Source organism: Botrytis byssoidea (genome assembly GCF_014898295.1).
Source record: "Botrytis byssoidea strain MUCL 94 chromosome Unknown BBYS_007, whole genome shotgun sequence".
NCBI classification, from domain to species: domain Eukaryota; kingdom Fungi; phylum Ascomycota; class Leotiomycetes; order Helotiales; family Sclerotiniaceae; genus Botrytis; species Botrytis byssoidea.
This window is the reverse complement of record NW_024065848.1, coordinates 1,724,758-1,744,878: the sequence shown is the minus strand read 5'-3', so window position 1 is coordinate 1,744,878 and position 20,121 is coordinate 1,724,758. Positions and strand designations below refer to the sequence as shown.

Sequence of the window (20,121 nt, the reverse complement as noted above, 5' to 3'; positions counted from 1 at the left end):
AAAACTCCTATTTCAATATAGAAAATAACAAAAAGACATTTTTTATTATCTTATCAAAAAGCGAAATAGTTTCAAGCTTTGCAAATTTTGAAAAATCAAATAGAAAATAAAGATTTAATAAATGAAAAAGAAATTAATATAAAAATTAATATTAAAAATGATATTATTAATAATAATATAATAAATTCCATTTTAAAGGGTAAGTATATTTAAACAAAAATTGAGATAATTTAAAGAGCTAATATTCTTCCTATTTGATTAATTATTTATAACAGTTTATATTATAGAAAAATATTCCTCAATTATTTTAAAGAAAATCTTTTATTAATAAAAGAGAAAAAAGAAATTGTTTTATCAAAAAAATATTATAATAAATATAATCCAAATCTTCTATCTATTCTATTTAAGTTATTGAATAAGGTTATATCAATATTCAAATCCTAAAAGAATATTTTGAGTATATTTATATTAAAAATATTAGAAAAATAGTATAAAATTAAAATATCAAAAGTAGTAATTAATTAATAATAATTTGTATTATCAAATAATTATTTTATAAAGAAAACTATATATTAGAAAATAATGAATTTATATTATTAATAATTATATATTGAATTATTTAATTAATAGAATAAATTGATTTTAGATTAATTATATAAAAAAGTCTTTAATTTTAAAATATAATAATATTTTAATAAATATAAAAATAAATTAATATTTCTATTTCAAGATTTCTATTTTGAAATTGAATATTTATATATAATATATAGGTAAATATTAATTGAAATAAAGAAAACAAGAGAAAAAATCAAATAATAAAAAAATACTTTAAAGAAAATATTAGGAGTAGTAATACTAACTTCAATGTGAGAATAATTGAATATAATCCATATAACTTTGGATAACACTCTTGTATACTAGATGCTCTAATAAAGCTAATTTAGGAAAAGAAATGAATCTAATATTTAATCTCAAGTTCAAATAATTCAATTAGATAATTCTTTAATATTAAATATAAGTATTAATACTCCTTATATTGAAAATAATTAACTTAAGATATCAATTATTCAATCTAAAGTAATAATATCTTTAATATCTATTTAAAATATAATATTCATATGAAATATAATGTTTATAAAAAGTATATTAAAATAAAAATAAGTATTAATATTATTACTATTTATATTCAAAGATTGAATTACTATATCAAATCTATTCTTATCTATTAACAAATTTGACTCTTTGATTTTCATATCTTTTTTGTTTAATAAATTTGGATCTATTCTTCCCACTTTTCTTTTATTTAGTTTATTTAATTCTTCTGGAAGTGTTAATCAAAATATAAATGATTTCTTAACTCAATTTTAGTAAAGATATAGATTTCCAATTTATTAAATAAAGGAATCTTAATCTAATAAAATAATACTAGAAATATAGCTAAATAATAAAATAATATTAGAAATATAATACTATAATAATAATAATAATAATAATAAAGTAATATTAGAAATACAAATTAAATTATAACCATTTTTGATATAATTTATTGAACTTTTGTTAACTCCTATCAACTCCTGTTAAATCATAAGCGAATAATAATTTAGTATTTTTTTGACAATAAACAAATGGAAAAAGCAATCAAAATAAATCAATCTTACACTATTATCCTATCTTAACCTATATAAAGCTATTAACTCTTATTAAATAAATACTAATTTATTTTATATATTATATAGAATATTGTATATTTGAAACCTAATTTATATACAAAATGTTGAATATAATAAAGAGGTTATTATAGCTATTACTGCTCAACTGGTAAAAGACTAAATATATAATAAATTTATTCATTCTCTATATTTGTATATCATCTCTCCTTCTTTTCCTATATTTATTTATTTGTTGAATACTGATATAGAAATATTGTAATTTATATATTCCTTGAATAATCAATAATATTATAATTATAACTAGAAATCCATCTTTTATATAATCATTTAGCTCTAATAAAACTTTATTAATTATTTTAAGTCAATAAAACTCTATTACATTATTTTCTATTAATAATTTATTATTCCATATACTAATTACTTTCTATATAATCACTCCTATATTATTAAATATATCCTCTGAATATTTTAATAATAGATTTGAATATAAAAGTGAAGATAATAAAAAATCTAATATTGAAAACGAAGAAAATAATGATTTATATATTTATAATATTAATGTTGTAAGTAATATTACTACTTAATACATATTAGATACTACTAATATTAGTAATAATATTATTACCGTATACCTATCAGAAGGAGCCGAAATGAAGTATATTTCTAAAAAGGCTTTTAAGAAAATATAGAAAAGCTATATAGTATATTATCTATGATCTTAAAGTAATATTAAATTCAAAGAACTATATTCATTAATATAATAATATAAATAATGGTATATAAATAATAATAATTAAAATAAAGCTATTTTGAATAAATAAAAAGATTTTAATTATATTACTTAGATTATAAAATTGGAAATTGAAAAGTAATTGCTAAAAAAGGAAAGATATGTTTTCTATTATGATTATGAATTTAAATGCTAGATTTATTTTAATCAAAATCTATAATAAATAATTTGCTCTAATTCAACCTATGCTCGTTATCACTAGGTTGCTTATAGAGGGGGATATAGCCTATCCACTTGTATATAGTACAAAAAAAATGCGGCTATCTTTTTTATATATACAAAATCGGTTGCTGCAGTTGAGCATAGTTTATAAAACTAATTGGTTTTGTGGAATAATATTAGTAGTTTTTTCCTTTTTTGAATATCAAAATAAAAATATTGATACTTAGTTATAATAATCTTTATTTACATTTAACTTACATCTATTATGATTATATAAATCATTATAATAATTTTCATTAATTATTTGATATAAAAAAATATTTCAATGAAAATATAACTATAGAATAGGATTAATTAAATAATATATTTTTATATTATATATTTTATAATTTAATATTTATTTTTTAAAAGATTTGATAGGAGCTAATAGGAATTGATAGGAGTTGATAGGAATTAATAAGAGTTAATATAAATTAATAGGAGGAGATAGAAGATAATAGGAGTTAATAAATTATCAAAAATTGAATTGATTAAGTATCAAATCAAATCAATAATAATAAATTTATATTAAATTATTTTAAAATTCTATATATATTATTATCAATTATATATTCAAGTATTTAAATAGAGTTTATTATAATATCTAAAAGTTCTAATGATATATGTAAAGTTTAAGCTAACTTTTTTATATTCTTAATAGGAATATTCTGAAGTCTTTTTTTCTTAATTATATATTGTTTATTGAATAATCTTATTTTTGTTTTCAGTATATTTTCTTTATTTTCCCAAATATCTTTAAATAAATAAATCCTTTTTTCGAAATCTACAAGCTTGAAATCGATTCTATTATTTTGAGCTAACCTTATAATTAAAGAAAGAATATTCTTTATAATACTATAGATTGTATATACTTTAAATATAGTTTTTCCGAATATATCCTCAATCTTTTTTTTAAGAATATATTAAAAGATGTTTATTAAATAAATATAATCAAATATCTTATTTATATTATAAATTAAATTTCTATAATATTGTATATCAATTTGATAATTAAGATTTATATACTTCTATATAAAATCAATAGCTTTATATATCCATAACTTTTTTAATCAATTAATAAAAAATGAAGTAAATATTCCATACTATAATTCGGGAGAATATACCTTTAGTATAAATAATTATTTATAATAAAGTATTTTTCTTTTATATTTAATTTAACTAATTCCTTAGAATAGAAGTATAAACAGATCTACCATTTAATGTATAATACTAATATTACCATATTTGATAGTTTTATTGATTATCATATATCTCTATTTCCTAAAATAAATAATATATAATAATAAAATTTGAATTAATTTCTTTACCTTTATTCTAATCTTTTTAAATAAAAGCTTTTTACTAAATCATTTTTATTACCTTAAAGAATTTAATTGATATTATATATTAAATAATTTCTTTAATAAATTCAATTATCTCTTTTATTTGATATATATTATTAATTATTCCAAAGCATTCCTATAATATATAATAAAATAATAATATAACTTTTATACTAAATATTTAAGATAATAAAGAATATATTTAATAATATTTGAGTAAATCTCTTTTCTATTTCTTTTATTTTAAATTTAGAAAATTAGCTTATATATAATAAAAACTAATTTCACTAAAAAAAAGCTTAAAATAAATATAAATTATAGTATCCTGAATTATTATAAATATATAAAATCATAAAATTAATTCAAACATTTATTCTCTATATTTATAAAGATTAATAAACTTGGATTACTAGACTTTAATAGCTTATATATAGACTATTATAAATTAATTACCATATACTAACTTGAAATTGATAGTATAATCAAATAATATGGATTCACTAAGTTCTAAAGGAGCTAATTATATTTTGAAGATATTATTATAAACTTCGTAAATCCTATCTATAGTTCCCTCATTTGTATAAATATTACTAAGCTATTAATACTTTATTTTATTAATAGGAATATATTTTATATAAAATATTTTAAGGTATAGATTAGTTTTCTGAAATATTAATTAAATAGTATTTTCTAATATATATTTAAATGTATTATATATAAAATAAATACTTATTTAATAAAAAAATAAATCTATTATAAGATCAATAGAATTAAGAATATTTCAAAAGTTTATAGGAATTATGGGATTGTGTATAGCTTATTTGAACCCTAAAGATGAAAGCTTTGAACAAAGAACAAATATAGTTATAATCAAATTCTTTATATCTTTGATATAACTAAAACTTTTATTTCTTTTAATCTCCTTAAAGTTAAAATTATCATAAATAATCATTATTTATAAGTAATTTCTTTATACTTTGATTTCCTTTTTAACTACAAAAACTATATATTTCATTTGATTATTATAATAATTATAACTATTACAAATTCCAAGACCAAAAAATACTTAAATATAACAATATTTGACTCCACAATTCATTAAATAGAAATTAAGTATATTATATAAATAATTTAATTAATATTTGAATCAAATATATGCTACTATACTAATAATTATATAGATTTATTGACCTTAGTTTTCCGTATTTGGTTCACTTAGATAATTAGAATAATAAAAATATTCGTTAATAATAAAAGTTGTAAGAATAAAAGACTAAATTAAAGCTTTTTTTTCTATTAATTAATTAATATTAAAAAGATTAATATTACAAAATTTATTTAAAAGAATATTTATATCAAAAGTTTGAAGTTTTGATTTAATAAGAAAAACAATGAATTCTTATTTTAATATATTTTTAAGATATTTTATGAAGATATTCTTATATATTGTACTTTCAATAAATATATAATTTAAAGCCTTTTTAAGCTTTAATTATTATATTTCAAAAATACCATTAATTTTATTATATATATTATTAAAAGCTCAACTTATTATAAACTTATTAAATAATATTTCCTTCTAGTTTATTATATTTAAAATATATTGAAATTTGAATTGAGATATTCTATTAATAGAAGTATTAGAAGTTTCAGGCTCAGAAACAATAGTTGAAAACCTAGGTGATGGACTAGATAGCCATAATGATGGTGGGCTGGATGGTAGTAATATACTAAATAGGCTTATTAGAGTATCAATTATCAAAATATTAATTATCTTAATTATTGTAAAAAAAGGTATAAACACTTACAAATTAATAAAAGATAATAGAAGTTAATAGAAATTAAAAAGAATTAAAAGAAATTAATAGAAATTATTAGAAAAAAGTAGAAAGAGATAGGAATTGATAAGAGTTAATAAGAATTAATAGAAGATATCTATTTCGAAATTTATTATAACTTTTTCTATTATATTTTAATAATAATAATCCAAATATTATTAATAATATTTAAATTTAGTTAATTAATATATTATTACTATACAGTTTTATAAAATACTAGAAAATCAAGGTTTTCAAATCATATATTTACTTTTTAAATAAATTGAATTTAAAGGATACAAATATACTTTTAAAGTTCTTTTATTAAAGGTTTCCAGTTCCTTATTAAAAATACAACTAAATATTCTCAAACTTTCAAAGAGATAAATGTTCCCCCCGATCCCTGATTGACTGAAAAAAATTCGATTATTAATAAGCCACAATATCATTATGAAAAGGATCAAGATATTATTTAGAATTCTAATTAAAAACGTTTTATCGACGAAGAGATTCTGAATATTGAGATAATCGCTTAGATAATTCCGAAAAGGAGAGCCTGGTTCACATGATACTACAGTGTCACATGATGTGGCTTTTCCGGATTATCTCTCAACCGAAAATGTAATTTCATGTGTTCCACCAATTCAAGAATAACACACAGCAGCCATCAGTATCATTAGCCACCATGTTGTGATAGGGTGATAGGCGCTCTTGTAGCACATCACGGAATTGAAAAGTTTGCATCTCCACATCTTTTGAACACGTCCATATGCTTGGGCGTACCGCTCTCGAGATATCATTCCAGGAAACGGGACAAACTTCTATCGAAAGATCATTCTTCATACCATCCAATGTATTCCATATCATGTGAATCAGAATTGACGGGTCTGGGAAGGAATTTTCGTTGGCGTTTCACGGTGTCCAAACCTGACACATCGATTTCTGTCATTTTATTTGCGCTATTTGTCGTCATTGCTATCTTGTTTATCATAGGGAAGCTTTGAAAGTTTGAAGTTTTATCAAGAATTCATTGTTTGTAATTATAGATCGACCAGCCAGGGGTTCGATTGAATGTTTCGAAGTTACATGTCCGTGATGAATTTATCAATCTCCGCCCGAAATACTCGGGACATTCATGTCTTTACTATCTTCTTTGTTCTTGTGACTATTTCCTTGAAAAATTTTACTCATTCCATCGGCCATCGTTGTCATAATGACAGGATCCCTTTTGTATCAAGTCTGCCAGTTCACATACTCGTTACTCGTCGTTAGGATCCTGATGCCGCCGTTATCAATTCCTCGACATCCTCCAGCTGTCAACTTCAACTAGGCCTAAACAGCAGAACTCACTGGGAACCTCGCGATACCATCTTCATGAAACCTGTCTGCTCCAAAAGCTCTAGTAAGCCTCTTGGGAGAAATCATACACGACTGCAACAGACCCCCACAAAATCTTGACTACTCTCAAGACACTATCCTAACGCGAAGATCTCTTCTAGCTGAGATTTGTCTCTAAAACAACGAATTCTATCTATATTAGACTGCGGATGGTGTGCGAAAGATTCTGTCATACGAATTTCTGGATGAATTCTGGAGACATAGCAAAATGGAAGATCTCACATAGATCTTGGCTTGATTTGTCCAATCCGACTACTACTGGTTCAACAAGTAATTACTTCCTAGAATACCTCCTTTAAAGTCGTATGTCTGACTATTTCGGATGCAGAAACGACTTCTTCAAAACCTGGCTAGACGTTAAGGGGAACATCACAATGAGAAGTGATACGAGGTGGACACAGAGCTTCCGAACTGACCCCTTAACTCGAACACCTCACGCCTCTCTTTTCCCCCGACAACATTATTTCAACAAGCAGAATTGACATACCTTCCAGCCTAGCTTCAAACTCAAAGCCTACAAATATTTAACCCTGTTTTCAACATCATAACCATCAACATACCTCACAAAAGCGCCGCATTCTTCTACTGCTCCTACGCTTTATCCTGTCAAAACACGACTAACTCTCTTCCCACGGCTTCTCGAGGCTCTCAGAACATATCCACAGAAGCTGGCATTCATTCATTCCAGGAGCAATTGCCAATAGAACAGCATCTGCGAAGCATTCCACGATATCATTGTCCCCGTCTTCTACCAAGTAGATCCATGCTTCACATGCAAACACATGTGAAGAAACGTAGTTATTGTTCCGCAGGGCGGATGCAGCGATAAGTCTACAGCCGGATATAGTGTTATATTACAGGGGCACGGTAACCTTGACACGACTATAAACAAGACTGGATCAATGGAGCACAATACGCATGGCACGCTTGGAGCGCGACTTGAAGGAGTAAAAAGAGATTCGATGAACAAATCGAGGATTTGGCAGTGGAATACCGCACGACGCACCTGGAACTCAAGACACAAGACTATCATGTTTCTAGGATAGCGCTACCATCAATCATCACGCCTTCGGCAATGCTACTATTTTAGAAGCCCTGAATCTCAATTATACGAATCCACAGACTGGAGATTTGTTCTCTCTAGGTATCTTACCTTCATACCATGCTTTCCCAATATATTCGCTTGATTCCTGTGATTTTCACTCATGAGTTTGATCGTCATTCTCTACTTGGGGTTTTGTTTCGCGTGTATGCTTCACCAGCAGTAAACATTTGCTCGGAGTGGTTTAGGTACATACGATGAAAAATAAATAGCGGGATTATTAAACTTAAATTCTTTCTCGTTCGTAGACAGTTGATTAGCGAGAGTTCAATTAGCTACCTAAGGAGTTAGATCACCATGAGCACCCAGTCAAACATAACCTGCCACTCATTCTTCGACGCTTTTTGTGTCTGTCTGTTTGTCTATCTATGCATAAGCTTTTCATTAATTTCCTCACCGAGGACGATATATATAGACATAGGATTTTAAATCCCGTGAGAAAGATAGCAACGCCCAACGCCACGCTCAAACACAAACCCGAACCCATGATTCCCGTTTCCATGTATGCAAGCTTCCCACCACAGTGCACAGTCGTACAGGTTTCCCATTCTGATAAACACACTCCACACCCATAAACATAACCACAACCACAACTAAACCTACTTAACTCTTGCCATGATCGTCTCCCCCCCTCTCTCCAAGTCTCCCATAACATTCCCCCACCTCTCCTTCACACCCTTAAGCATACTCCTATCAAAATCGTCTCTCGCTCTCAACACCGCCTCCACCCAGCCAAGCTGCAAATCCCAATATTCTCTCTTGAACCCCTCCACCACATCCTGCACCGCTCCCTTCTCACACTCTAGAATCTCGAGGAAACTTTGCGTTACCGCCCATTTACCTACGATGATATTCCTTACGTCTTCCGTGAGATATGTATTACTGTTGAAGAATTCAAAGGCTGTTGAGACATCATTGAAGATTTTGTCTTTGAATGGATCCGCCCTCTTGAACTTTGCACCTTTATTGCGGACGCAGCCGAGGTATTGAATGAGGAGTTCGATGGCGAGTTCTTCGATAAAGATATCTAGTAGGGACTGATGAAGGACATTCTTATAATCATTGATATATTCTTCAAATGTGACAATCATTTGCTTCATAGCTGTATTTGTATACCATTTTGGTGTGAAGAAATCCGGCATGACGGTTTTGAAATCGACGGCGAAGATCAAGGTTGCGAATTTAGATATGCAATGGGTACTTAGATCAACATATCCATCGTTTAGACTAGTAATCTCGACGTCTACTCGTTCGAGGTATGTAGTCGAAACGAGCGGTTCGAATTTTTGTCTAAAGCTTGTAAGGTATCCGAATCGTCCCTCATCTTCATTATCATCAATACAAGCGATTTGATCGTTAGCAGTAGCAACAAGCCAATCCTGTAAAGCTTGGAAACCCTCCAGTTCAGTAGTTGCATTGAAGTATTTCGCGGCTTCAATATCGAGCATCTCTTGCCATGTTTGTTGACGAGTCTTCAAACGCACGATCATGATATCAACCACCCCTTCAACGATATCCATTCTTTGACTAGCACCCGCAGCATCGATTTGTTCACGTAACATACGCCACATATCGACCAAGTTCTTCGTTCGAAAGTATCCATATTCATCCTGATCCAAATTCGAACCATCCACGTTCCTCCCATCGAAATCTTTCTTTTCTGTTGCGAAAATCCGATCAAGCCATTCATCCAAGTACTTGATAATGATCTGTTCGAAATTCCTGATCATTTCCTGTTCTCTTCCGTCTATAACATGCGGCTTCAATTCGTCCTTCTTAAACCCCAGCTTATTCATTTTCGTATAGTACTTTTCCGGCCAGTTCAATATCGCCAAATTATTCGCCTGGGTCGTCTCTTTATCGTCGATCATATCAATGAGAAAATCATGCATCAACTGATGGTAAATATTCCCGTATGTCTTGAGGATTTTCCATTTCTTGGGCATCAATGGTACCATTCCCTGTTTGACCGCATTCAAATCGTTGAAGAACCATCTCAAACCCTTCTCCAATTTCGAGGGGTCCTCCAGAAATGTCTGTTTGGTTCCTTCAATGTCCGCTTCGGCCTTAAGCTTAATAGCCATCAAAAACTTCTCTTTATACCCTCTCGTACTCTTCGCCCCATCCGTGATACTCTTAAATCTCGCCGCCATCTCCTTATGATCCTTCAACGCCTCCTGCAGTGCCATAACCCTCTTGTCACTCTTCTCCTCAGCCTCAATAACCACCGCCAATCTCACCACTAAGCTGCTATTTCCCTGCACAACCACTTCTATCAGATTCATAGCCACCTTCCCAATATGTTCGTCAAACCAATCAATCGTATCATCCAGCCTCGCAAAGTAATCCTCCAACGTGCCCTGCAATCCCGCATCATCAGCCCTCAATATCTGCTCCATAGCATCATCCCTAATATTCCTCAACTGCGTCAATTCATAATGAATCGCGAGCAAATTCCCCATATTATCTTCATCCGCATCATCCTCTCTCAAAAGCCCCTCCACCTTCGTTAACCTCTCATTGAAATCCACCAAATTCCTACGCATTGTTTCTACCGCCATGAAATTCCTATGCGTCTGGCTCACCAGATTAATGTTTGGAAAATCCTTAATCATATTCTGCGCCTCGGCGCATAGCTTATCAATCTTCATCATCTCATCTTTGATCAACTGAACCGTTCGTTGGCCATCGGTAATCCCATGCATACCCGCCTGAGTAACTTCGAGTTGTTCTTTCAGACCAGAACGCAGTTGCGAATCGACAGCGGATTTCTTGCGCGTGTATTCGAGCTTTAGGGCAGGAATTTTGTCGAGGTCGTCGGGATGGTGGAGGAGATCGGAGAGCTTGATGGAGGAGACATCCATGGTCATTTTTGCGGTGGTTTGGGAGCTACAGGAGCTCGAGAAAGAGGGGAGTAGGGGTTATGCGCGCAGATCTTATTCGAGGCCAGGTAGAAAAGTATAGCTCTCGCAGAGCTTTATTAGCAATTTTAAATTCCCAGGAAATGATTCATAGAGATCGAATCAAAAATATGTGAAATCAAAAGATAGTTCAATGGTGTATGAGGCATTACGTGCATAATCCCAAAACGAGGACTAGCGTGGCATGTAACGGTGGAAAGAATTCCCGACTCCCGAGAATCCTGGTTTGATATTTACGATTTATTTCTCTCAATTGAACTTTCGATGTACTGGCAACGGCGACATTTATAGTGCGGGACAAGCCATTGAATTCTGTGCTGATATTTACAAGGTGTGTTATCTAATTTAGTTCTTGATGCTTTTATGCGCACTACGATTTACAATTTCTACTCCTCGCTTTCACTTCCTTTCCCTCATTTCAGAACAACCCCTCTAACCTCTTTCACAGACACCCAAAACAACCACAACTACATACCCACCACCCACAATGTCCACCACTACCGCGGCCCCTCTCGCCCGCGCCATCCGTTCATCCAAACCTCTCCCCTCTACTCTCCACCAAATCAGCAAAAATGCACCCAAAGCCATCTCCCAAACCTCTCCATCTACCACTCCCTCCTCTTCATCCCCAACCAAAGTCTTCCACCAAAAGCCCTGGCAGAAATCTCCTCCTCCCAAACCAACATCCTATTTCCGCATTACTCTCACCCGATCTGCTATTGGACTCCCGAAGAAATCCTCGCGTGTATTGAAGTTCTTGGGATTGCATAAAAGAACGAGTAGTGTGTATCATCCTGTTTCTTCCGATATTGCAGGACAGATTATGAAGGTCAAAGAATTGGTTGAGGTAGAGGAGACAAAGGAGAGGAGGAGTAAGAGGCAAGAGAGGGAGAGCAGGAGGCCGGAGAGTGGGTTTGTTGTTGAGAAGGAGTTGGAAACGAGTGCGGTTTGAGGGGTTAGGGCAGAGGGAGGAGGGATGGAGTGCATGGGACTAGGAGTAGAGATAGCATGAAAGAGAATACAAAGGTAGATTAGAATGGAGGGCTGGGTGGAGACACTGGGAATCAATAGGGCGATACCATGTATAAATCTGTACATTCGATTTGGGGATGGGACATAGGTGGTCTGCATTATATGTGCGATTAAGTTTGGAATAATTTCCAATGCGTACGAGCAACCAGGGAGACTTTCAATGCAGAATAGATACGCATTACTCGCGATGACAAGCAGTCAAACTCAGCCCCGTCCACTCTCTCCCTTCTACGATAGACAGCTACATCAATCGTCCTCCACCCTCTACCCTCCACCTTTTCCCTCCCTGTAACTGACCTCACATTACCTGCCCAGTATCACCCTCACACACTTCGCTCAAGCCGCTCTCACATAGCTGGAGTTCTGGGTCTTTCTGTACACAAGACATACGCATGTACTATAAAAGCATATTTAGCTATTTGCCAAACAAAAAGCATATAAGGGTGGTGAGGATGTGAAATCGCACCTAAAATCTGAGAACTTCAATTCCAATATCAGTATCCTACAAATTTCAGATGAAATTCTCACATGTACCCTGGAATTGTGGACCGCTTTGTCTTCATCTTGAGTAAATTCGACATGCATATCACTGAGAGGATTTGCATGCACTGATTGATGTCCATACATCTGCAGGGCAAGTTCAAACACAACTAAAAAAGGCTGAGATGAGAAGTCATGTAATCTGTAATCCGTCATCGCAATGCTAAACTACCAGCTCAAGACCAAAGCCAAGGGTTGAACCCAACATAATCGAATATCTGCCATGCCAACAATACCGCCCATTAGAATCTACCATGATCCATCCATCAATCCATTTAAATCAGATTCCTTCACATGCTGCTCTCTTAATCTATCTAACTGTCCTGCCGCGCCAGATGCCGGTTCGTCAAAAACTTCCCTTCCCATTGCTATTGCAGAAACAAATAGCAGTGAAAGCAGAAACCTGCTAAACAATTTCCTTTCCTTCCCCAGATGCAACTTTCGATTGAATCTTCCCTTGATTCACTGTAACACAAGATTTATTTCTTCCCCTGAAAACAAAAGCCAGAAAAACAGCAAGCGCCATTCTCCATTCCATGCTATTATACATCTCCATATCCACCTATCCATTCACTTTTGCATGTTTGCACCTTTCCATCTCCCATGCTAAACATTACTCTCTAATTGGGGTTTCGAGCCTTGTCAACATATTCTGCGCCAGGTGTCTCGTATTCAGTGACAAAGTAATCTTTAGCATTCTTGCCGATCCAGTTGGTCAACTTGCTAAGTTCCTCTCGAAGACGATTAACAGATTGTAAATCCATATTGGTTTGAGCAATGAGTTCAGGCAGAGTGACTATATATCATCAGTGATGTATTTTTAAGGAATGAATGTCAGTCTTACCCAAAAGACGGCATAAGTGCTCAGCACCATAGGTATCACATGCAGAGCTATGTGGATATGAGTCATCATCCCATAATTCACGGAAGTCCATGTGCTGTTGACGTTCAAATCTATGTGTAATCGGTTAGAGACAAGTAGAGGTATCCTCAGAATGAACATACCTGTACAGAAGAATGCGAGGAAGGCATCTCTCGAAATACTCCTTCAAACCAGCGACAATCTCTTCCAGGATGTCCGCCTGGGCACTGCCAACAGGTCTTTTTGGTTTCTCAAATTCGAGCCAATCATTCAAGATTTGATCGACAGATTTATGGTGGGGTAATGGTACAAGTTGTTGATTCTTAGTGACATTCTCCCAGTCATCAACAAGAATTGCTTTGATATGATCGGGGATGACGAGGTTGATGGATGGTCGATTATGAAAGTTTTCCTCCTGTATATAGTTAAAATCACGTCTTTCCATGACAATATTTGAGTTCAAAATGCGTGGTAACATCTTGGTGGTTTTGATAAGACGTTCTCCTCTGACTTCAGAGGCACTTTTCGTTTCTTTTTCAAATTTCACTTTCTTCTCAATTTCTGCGCTAGCAGCTGTGCCATTGTTTTCTGGAGAAGCCTTTTGAGCGGTCTTTGAGACAGCCTTTCCAGCAGTCTTCTTCAGAGCAGATTTATCTAATCCATTATTAAGAATGAGCCTAGATTTCTTTGGGGGAGGCTTCATGATCTCTTCTATACGCTCTTCGCTGTATGATAGAGGAAAAAGTCTCTTTCGTTTTAGTTGTGGGGGAGGTAATTGATTTTCATCAAATAATCGACCAGCGATAGGATTGATTTGACCAGGCTCGTAATCTGCATACCACTGCCGCAAAGGTTTGGTGTCGGTACCCTTTTTGATGTGAGCTTGAAGCTTAGGATGAACTGGAGCCGCTTTCTCTTTTGGTTTGTAGACGTAGTTAGATTTATCTGGTCGATATGTTTCAGAATTTCGAATGGAGTTGTTGGAGATGAATTGGAAATCTTTGGGTGGTCTTGCATCCAGATTTGTTTTTGGGACCATGGAGTCGTTTTTGAGAAATTTATCAACATTCCAATGCTCGCTCTTAGGATTGGCCCAATCTGGGTTCTTTCCATTCATTATTGGCTTTGGTTTGGTAACCATTAAGTTGCCAGAATCAATGACTGAGCAATCATATGGTTGTGCTGGACATTTTTCTCTCGCACTTCTCCGTACATTAACTGGTGGTGCAGCCAAATTATTGACTGCCTTTACAACTGCCTTTGCGACCGCCTTGACCCTGGTCTTTGCCTGGGTCTTCTCTTTTACCTAAACAGTCATGAGTGATTGAATTATTGAAGGAGTGGAGGGCGACTTACATTGGTCACTTGCGGCTTCTGGATTTTATTTTGAGAGGATGAGATGCCGATTTTCTTCGCAAGACGAGTCGCACGAGCTTTAATAGCTGGTAGTATAGGAGGACCCATCTTTAAAGAGTTCTCGAGAGAGGTTTGAAGTAATATTTGAAGGATGATCTTGATGACTTTGTTGTTGTGATTGATTGAAGTTTGAGAAATTGAATATTTTGAAAGTGTGATTCAAAACGGCGCAGTAACAGAATTTTGTCAAATATTGGTAGCGATCGAAAGCAAAAGAAAAGCTTTGAATGCCCAGCAATCTGATATTTCTCTTATTGCGTTGTATTGAGGTCCTGAAATGATTGTATTGATGAGGAATCAATTTATATTGTTGTTTGGCGACAACTTTGACAATAAGAAGAAGAGAGAAGATGTTACGATTTTCCAAATTTGGCAAGCGAGAACCCAAAATTTGAGAGAAGGTCAAACTAACCATTCTGGAAATACTTCTCGTATCTCTTATACCACCTCTTGAGGTAAATTGATGCAATCATTGAACCCTCCAAAACCACCGTGAACATAAGGAAAAATGAATAAAACGATATGGGAGGAATGGAGGATGTCAGGATTTCAGAATCATAATATCAGTGTATCAGGAATCAAAGGAATTAATAGAAATGAATCAAACTTACTTGTTCCAAATCATAATCACGATTTCTTCTTGGACCACCTCTTCCACCTCCTTGAGCTGCCACACTGGCATGTCGTTCTTCACTACCACGACCTGAACCAAAGTCCGATCCATTTGTTCGTCCACCAATTTTCTTACCACCTGCTGAAGTTGCGGACTTAGGCTTCTGGCTCATTTTCTTCATCTCTTGATGAAGTTGAGCGGCGAGCTCTTTATTATCGTCATTAAACTTCATTACTCGATCTTGAGGTACCCAATCATCCCAGCTATTTTGGTTATCATGGTTAGATTCTGCTTGATTTCTTGTTCTGGGCAAATTGCCATCCAATTCTTTCAAAGTACGAATACGAGGTCGAAGTGATCGTGATGGCTTTGGAGGGGAAGTTTGGGACATGTTGATACAGAGAATGAAATTTGGGGGAAAGGGGGGGAATTGAGATCGAGTTGAATTTGGAAATGATTTTAGTTGTCTGAACTGTACGATACGATATGATATAATACGATATCATACGACACGATACAATAAAATACCATATCATACGATAGAACTCAACAAAGTATATCGTTATCAGTATCGGGAATGAAAGTTTTGAAGGTTGAATATGTTCCAAGACTTCTGCACTGGGGTTACAAGGAAGGTAGAAGGAGGTATACTCAACTGTTCAACTATCTCGCTACATATCATCCAGCTTTGGAAAGTAGCCCGAAGACGAGTAGAAGTGCGTTCTTTCTCTTTCTTCTCTCCAATCGTCTTTTTTCATCGAGATAATGAAACAGATGACCCAGGAGATTCCAAAAATTCTAATGAATTCAGATTTAAATTTAACTTACGTTGCTTTCCATCTATTTAGAAAAGATTATGTTAACACGTTTTCTCCTTACAAAAAGCTAATAGTATATAGGTACATATGTACATATATACCTAGGTAGCTATATATCGAGATTTAGAGAGAGTTTCTTACCCCTTATAATGAATCTTGCATTGCCAGCTAGAGCCATCTTCTGTTGGTCTCGTGTCTAAAACCTTGGCTTCATACAACAAATCATGATGAAAGCAAAGAACTTTTTCATCTTTCGCATAAGGAGCGACAGGTGGTCCAGATTTTGATGGTGCCATGATTTCCGGTCCGATCTAATAAAGGATTTTGATGAATGTAAAAAAGTATTAGATAAAGTGATTGGGTTGTAATGCTAATGAGGTATAAGATTTGACAGCAAAGCTATGTCTAAATACTACCAAAGTTTGGAAGTGAAGTTATTGGGGATTAGAAGATTGTCGTATGCAAATGATGATTATGTTGTTGAAGAAAGGGAGTTGGATAAGATTAGAAAATCCGTTTCCATTTCTGTCTGCATCTTAAGACAACCGAGAAGTAGCAAAGCAAGCGCGTCTTTGACAAAAAAGTACGTGTCACGCGTGTTTTTAATTTATGTACCCCAGGTTTATGTGATGTGTCAAGGTTCAATAATTCATCCATGTTCCTAAGTGACATCTTCCAGAAGAGTTTAGTTTTCTGAGGGCTTGAGTCTTTGAGTATAACCTCATTTTCGACTGTTTGCTTTCCCAATCCCGAGCTCTCTGGCCATTTTCATTGCAACAATACATCAATGCTTCTTACCCCTTGCCCCTCAATTGTATTCTACCAAAGTCCAGATCAACTCTCTACAATCTGCCACTAGAAACAAAATACTTCAACTCTCCTCAATTTCCCAATCATCGCAATGCCACCCACCGAACAAAAAATCCTCACCACCTTCCTCCTCCCTCCGTCCTCCCTCCCTCAGATCATCTCCCTCGCCTCCTTCACTCTCCTCTTCCCGCGCGCTGTCCAATCATCCCCTGCTATCCGAACTCTCTACCGGGACCTCCAGCATCAGCGCGCACAAATAATTGATAATGTCTCCACAGCAATCGAGCAAGAAGTACGAAGAGGAAGCGCGATGGAGAGAGCTGTTGTGAGGAGGAGGAGAGGAGATGAGAGAGTTATAGAGGATGATGAGGTGGGGGTGGAACGAGCTGTTAGTCATTTTATTTTCTCTTCTCTGCCTCTTCAGTGATTGCCATCCCCTCTACCTACCCATCTGCCTCCCATCCAAACACAACTAACGCCCCTAACACAACTTCAGCTTTCCAACTCGGTTCAAATATCCAACCTCCCATCTTCCCATCCTCACTCCCTCCATTCCATCCTCCCTCCTCTCGAAGCAGCAATCGAAGACCTCGAAGACGAAATCGCGCGACTAGATGCGGAAACCGAAGAATTATTAAACGAGATGAAGAATACAGTGGGGGGGTTGAGTGATCTTAGGTATGGACGGCTCGCGAATCCGGGGATAAGGGGACAAGTTTTGGAAGGTTTGGAGAGAGTCGAGGAGGCTGCTGCTGCGATAGCAGGTGGAAAGTGATTGGCATAAATGGGACATGGATTAATATTACCAGTGAAAAGTTCTGGAGGAGAAAGACAAGGCGATATAGTCAATGAGGGTAATGAAAGTCCGCAGCGTTTTAGGACGACCAGCGACGAGACACAAGGCTCGCGCATTGGGTATTGAGGATTCGGCATCAAACAGCCAAGTGCGTTCACACAGGCGCAAAGGTCGCAGTGATGCATCACTACCAAGAGTGAAGATGTACAGGTGGACACACGTTGGACGTTGCGATCTGTTTTCCCCTTCCTTAGAGTCTGCCTCCACGGCAGTGGCTCCCAGAGGGTCAGCGGAGCGTCATTCACAGGCACAGTAGACATGGAAAGGATTTAGCCAGGCGTAAGGTTTGACAATTATGATACCCATTTCTCCATTCATTAAATTTGCTTAGATAAGCTACGTAAATTGCATTTCGGCCACCCGTCGCTTTGAAAACATGCATAGTATATGAGAATTAGATCCCCCACTGCAGTCTTCCCCAAATTTATAATCATGACAAACATCTCTTAGTAGGTAACTCCATCTCCAGCTGGAGCAGCGCGTGGGCGAGCTCCAGCTGCTGCTGCAGGTCCTTGTGGACCGAGGGTTCGCTTGCTCCTAGAATTGTTATTAGCGAGCTGCGTAGAATCCAAAAGTGAGAGGGAACTTACATGATGGTTCTGCTAAAGAAAGAAATACCAATCATGAACATCCAACTGGGAACGACTCCGAAGAACCAAATTACGTATCCAACTGGAACTGCGGCACGGTATTGCGCAAGTTCACCATCAAAAGGGTGGAACCAACCCTCATAAGGTGCCTTCTTCTTGTACGATTTACTAGAGTGCAAATCCGTGAATGTAGTGACGGTTGTAGAAGTGGTGTTCAATGGAACTGTGATGATAGGAACTGGGGATCCTGGAGCTCCAACTTCCATAGTCCACAAGTGTGGTGGTCCTGCGCCCCACGAATTGCAAAGAACAGGTTGTTCGTCGCAATTCAACATTGCCATGTGAGGAGCTGTGGGGTCGACAGCGAAAAGGGCAGCGGATTCATTGAAGCCCTTTTCGATTTTGCCGCAAAGACCAAAACAGGTTTTGTTTCCGCCAGTAGCTAGAACCCACCATTCTTGTGGGAGCGACGACTCGGGAGTGACGCTTCCGCGGATAGTTTCTTGCCAGGTATCGAGGGTAAGATGGTGGATTTTTGCTTCGCCCACTTTAGCAGTTGCGGCTTCGAGGGGAGATTCGGAGGCTGGAGAGGGGATGTAGGATTGAAGTTTGCCGAACCAGTATTGAGCTTGAGCTTTAGCTTGGTCGAGAGGAGATTCTTGGGCCACAACCAGGAGGGGGAGGGCAAGGACGGAAACGGTAGGAATGCGCATTTTGACGATCTGTTATGGAATGAATGATTGAGGAGGGGTGAAAGCTGTCAGAATTGAGGGGGGTCAAGAGACTATATAAGCAGGTTTCTGATTAGGAAGCTTTCTGCGATTAGGCTGGAGATCTGCGCTGATTGGCAATAGCTGATTGAATGCGCCGCGATAACACTTTTCGCGAGTGAGCTGATCAATTTAAAGGTTGAATTTGAGGAAAGGAAAGATGAGATATATATGATGATATGAAATGGTGAATTTACAAAGATCTTAAATAAATATAACAGAATTTATGAATTTGCGGGATGATGAGGCCAGATGGTTTTTAATGGAAATATTAATATTAATGGATACCCTCGAGGTACCTGGAAGTACCCTTTCACTCAAAAGAAGCTCCACTGCATCTTCTCGAGGGGGATGGGACGGATGTGAAGGGGGGAAGAACCAATCAACAATTGGAATGACCCCAGCTTTGCTTACTTCGCTTACGACTAAACTCTTTCAGTATTAGTTCCTTTTAAAGTGGATGACATCTCTATCTCTATCGCTATTCGCTAGTTACGGTAAGCCTTACACTTTTGGTCTGATCGCTATCGATTATCAGAAACTTTTTTTTTATCAGAAGCCTTTTTTGATTT

At 34.9% G+C, this 20,121-nt stretch overlaps 6 protein-coding genes across 6 annotated transcripts; 2 read left to right on the top strand and 4 right to left on the bottom strand.

Annotated features, from left to right (window-relative positions):
- Positions 1-8,920: 8,920 nt before the first annotated feature.
- Positions 8,921-11,191, bottom strand: EAE97_004583 (uncharacterized protein; the record flags this gene model as incomplete). Its single annotated transcript, XM_038875095.1, has 1 exon — positions 8,921-11,191. One exon carries the CDS (start codon positions 11,189-11,191, stop codon positions 8,921-8,923), a length of 2,271 nt encoding a protein of 756 aa, XP_038734539.1.
- Positions 11,192-11,729: 538 nt separating this feature from the next.
- Positions 11,730-12,194, top strand: EAE97_004582 (uncharacterized protein; the record flags this gene model as incomplete). The annotated part of the gene is made up of 1 exon (XM_038875094.1): positions 11,730-12,194. The coding sequence occupies one exon, from the start codon at positions 11,730-11,732 to the stop codon at positions 12,192-12,194; it is 465 nt and encodes a 154-aa protein (XP_038734538.1).
- Positions 12,195-13,434: 1,240 nt separating this feature from the next.
- Positions 13,435-15,140, bottom strand: EAE97_004581 (uncharacterized protein; the record flags this gene model as incomplete). The annotated part of the gene is made up of 4 exons (XM_038875093.1): positions 13,435-13,610; positions 13,659-13,768; positions 13,820-14,982; positions 15,033-15,140. 4 exons carry the CDS (start codon positions 15,138-15,140, stop codon positions 13,435-13,437), a joined length of 1,557 nt encoding a protein of 518 aa, XP_038734537.1.
- A 539-nt stretch (positions 15,141-15,679) lies between these two features.
- On the bottom strand, positions 15,680-16,096 carry EAE97_004580 (uncharacterized protein; the record flags this gene model as incomplete). Its single annotated transcript, XM_038875092.1, has 1 exon — positions 15,680-16,096. The coding sequence occupies one exon, from the start codon at positions 16,094-16,096 to the stop codon at positions 15,680-15,682; it is 417 nt and encodes a 138-aa protein (XP_038734536.1).
- A 1,102-nt stretch (positions 16,097-17,198) lies between these two features.
- On the top strand, positions 17,199-18,478 carry EAE97_004579 (uncharacterized protein). The gene is made up of 2 exons (XM_038875091.1): positions 17,199-17,721; positions 17,830-18,478. The coding sequence occupies exons 1-2, from the start codon at positions 17,425-17,427 to the stop codon at positions 18,106-18,108; spliced, it is 576 nt and encodes a 191-aa protein (XP_038734535.1). The 5' UTR covers positions 17,199-17,424; the 3' UTR covers positions 18,109-18,478.
- Positions 18,479-18,635: 157 nt separating this feature from the next.
- EAE97_004578 (uncharacterized protein) lies at positions 18,636-19,492 on the bottom strand (the record flags this gene model as incomplete). Its single annotated transcript, XM_038875090.1, has 2 exons — positions 18,636-18,726; positions 18,780-19,492. 2 exons carry the CDS (start codon positions 19,490-19,492, stop codon positions 18,636-18,638), a joined length of 804 nt encoding a protein of 267 aa, XP_038734534.1.
- Positions 19,493-20,121: the final 629 nt, after the last annotated feature.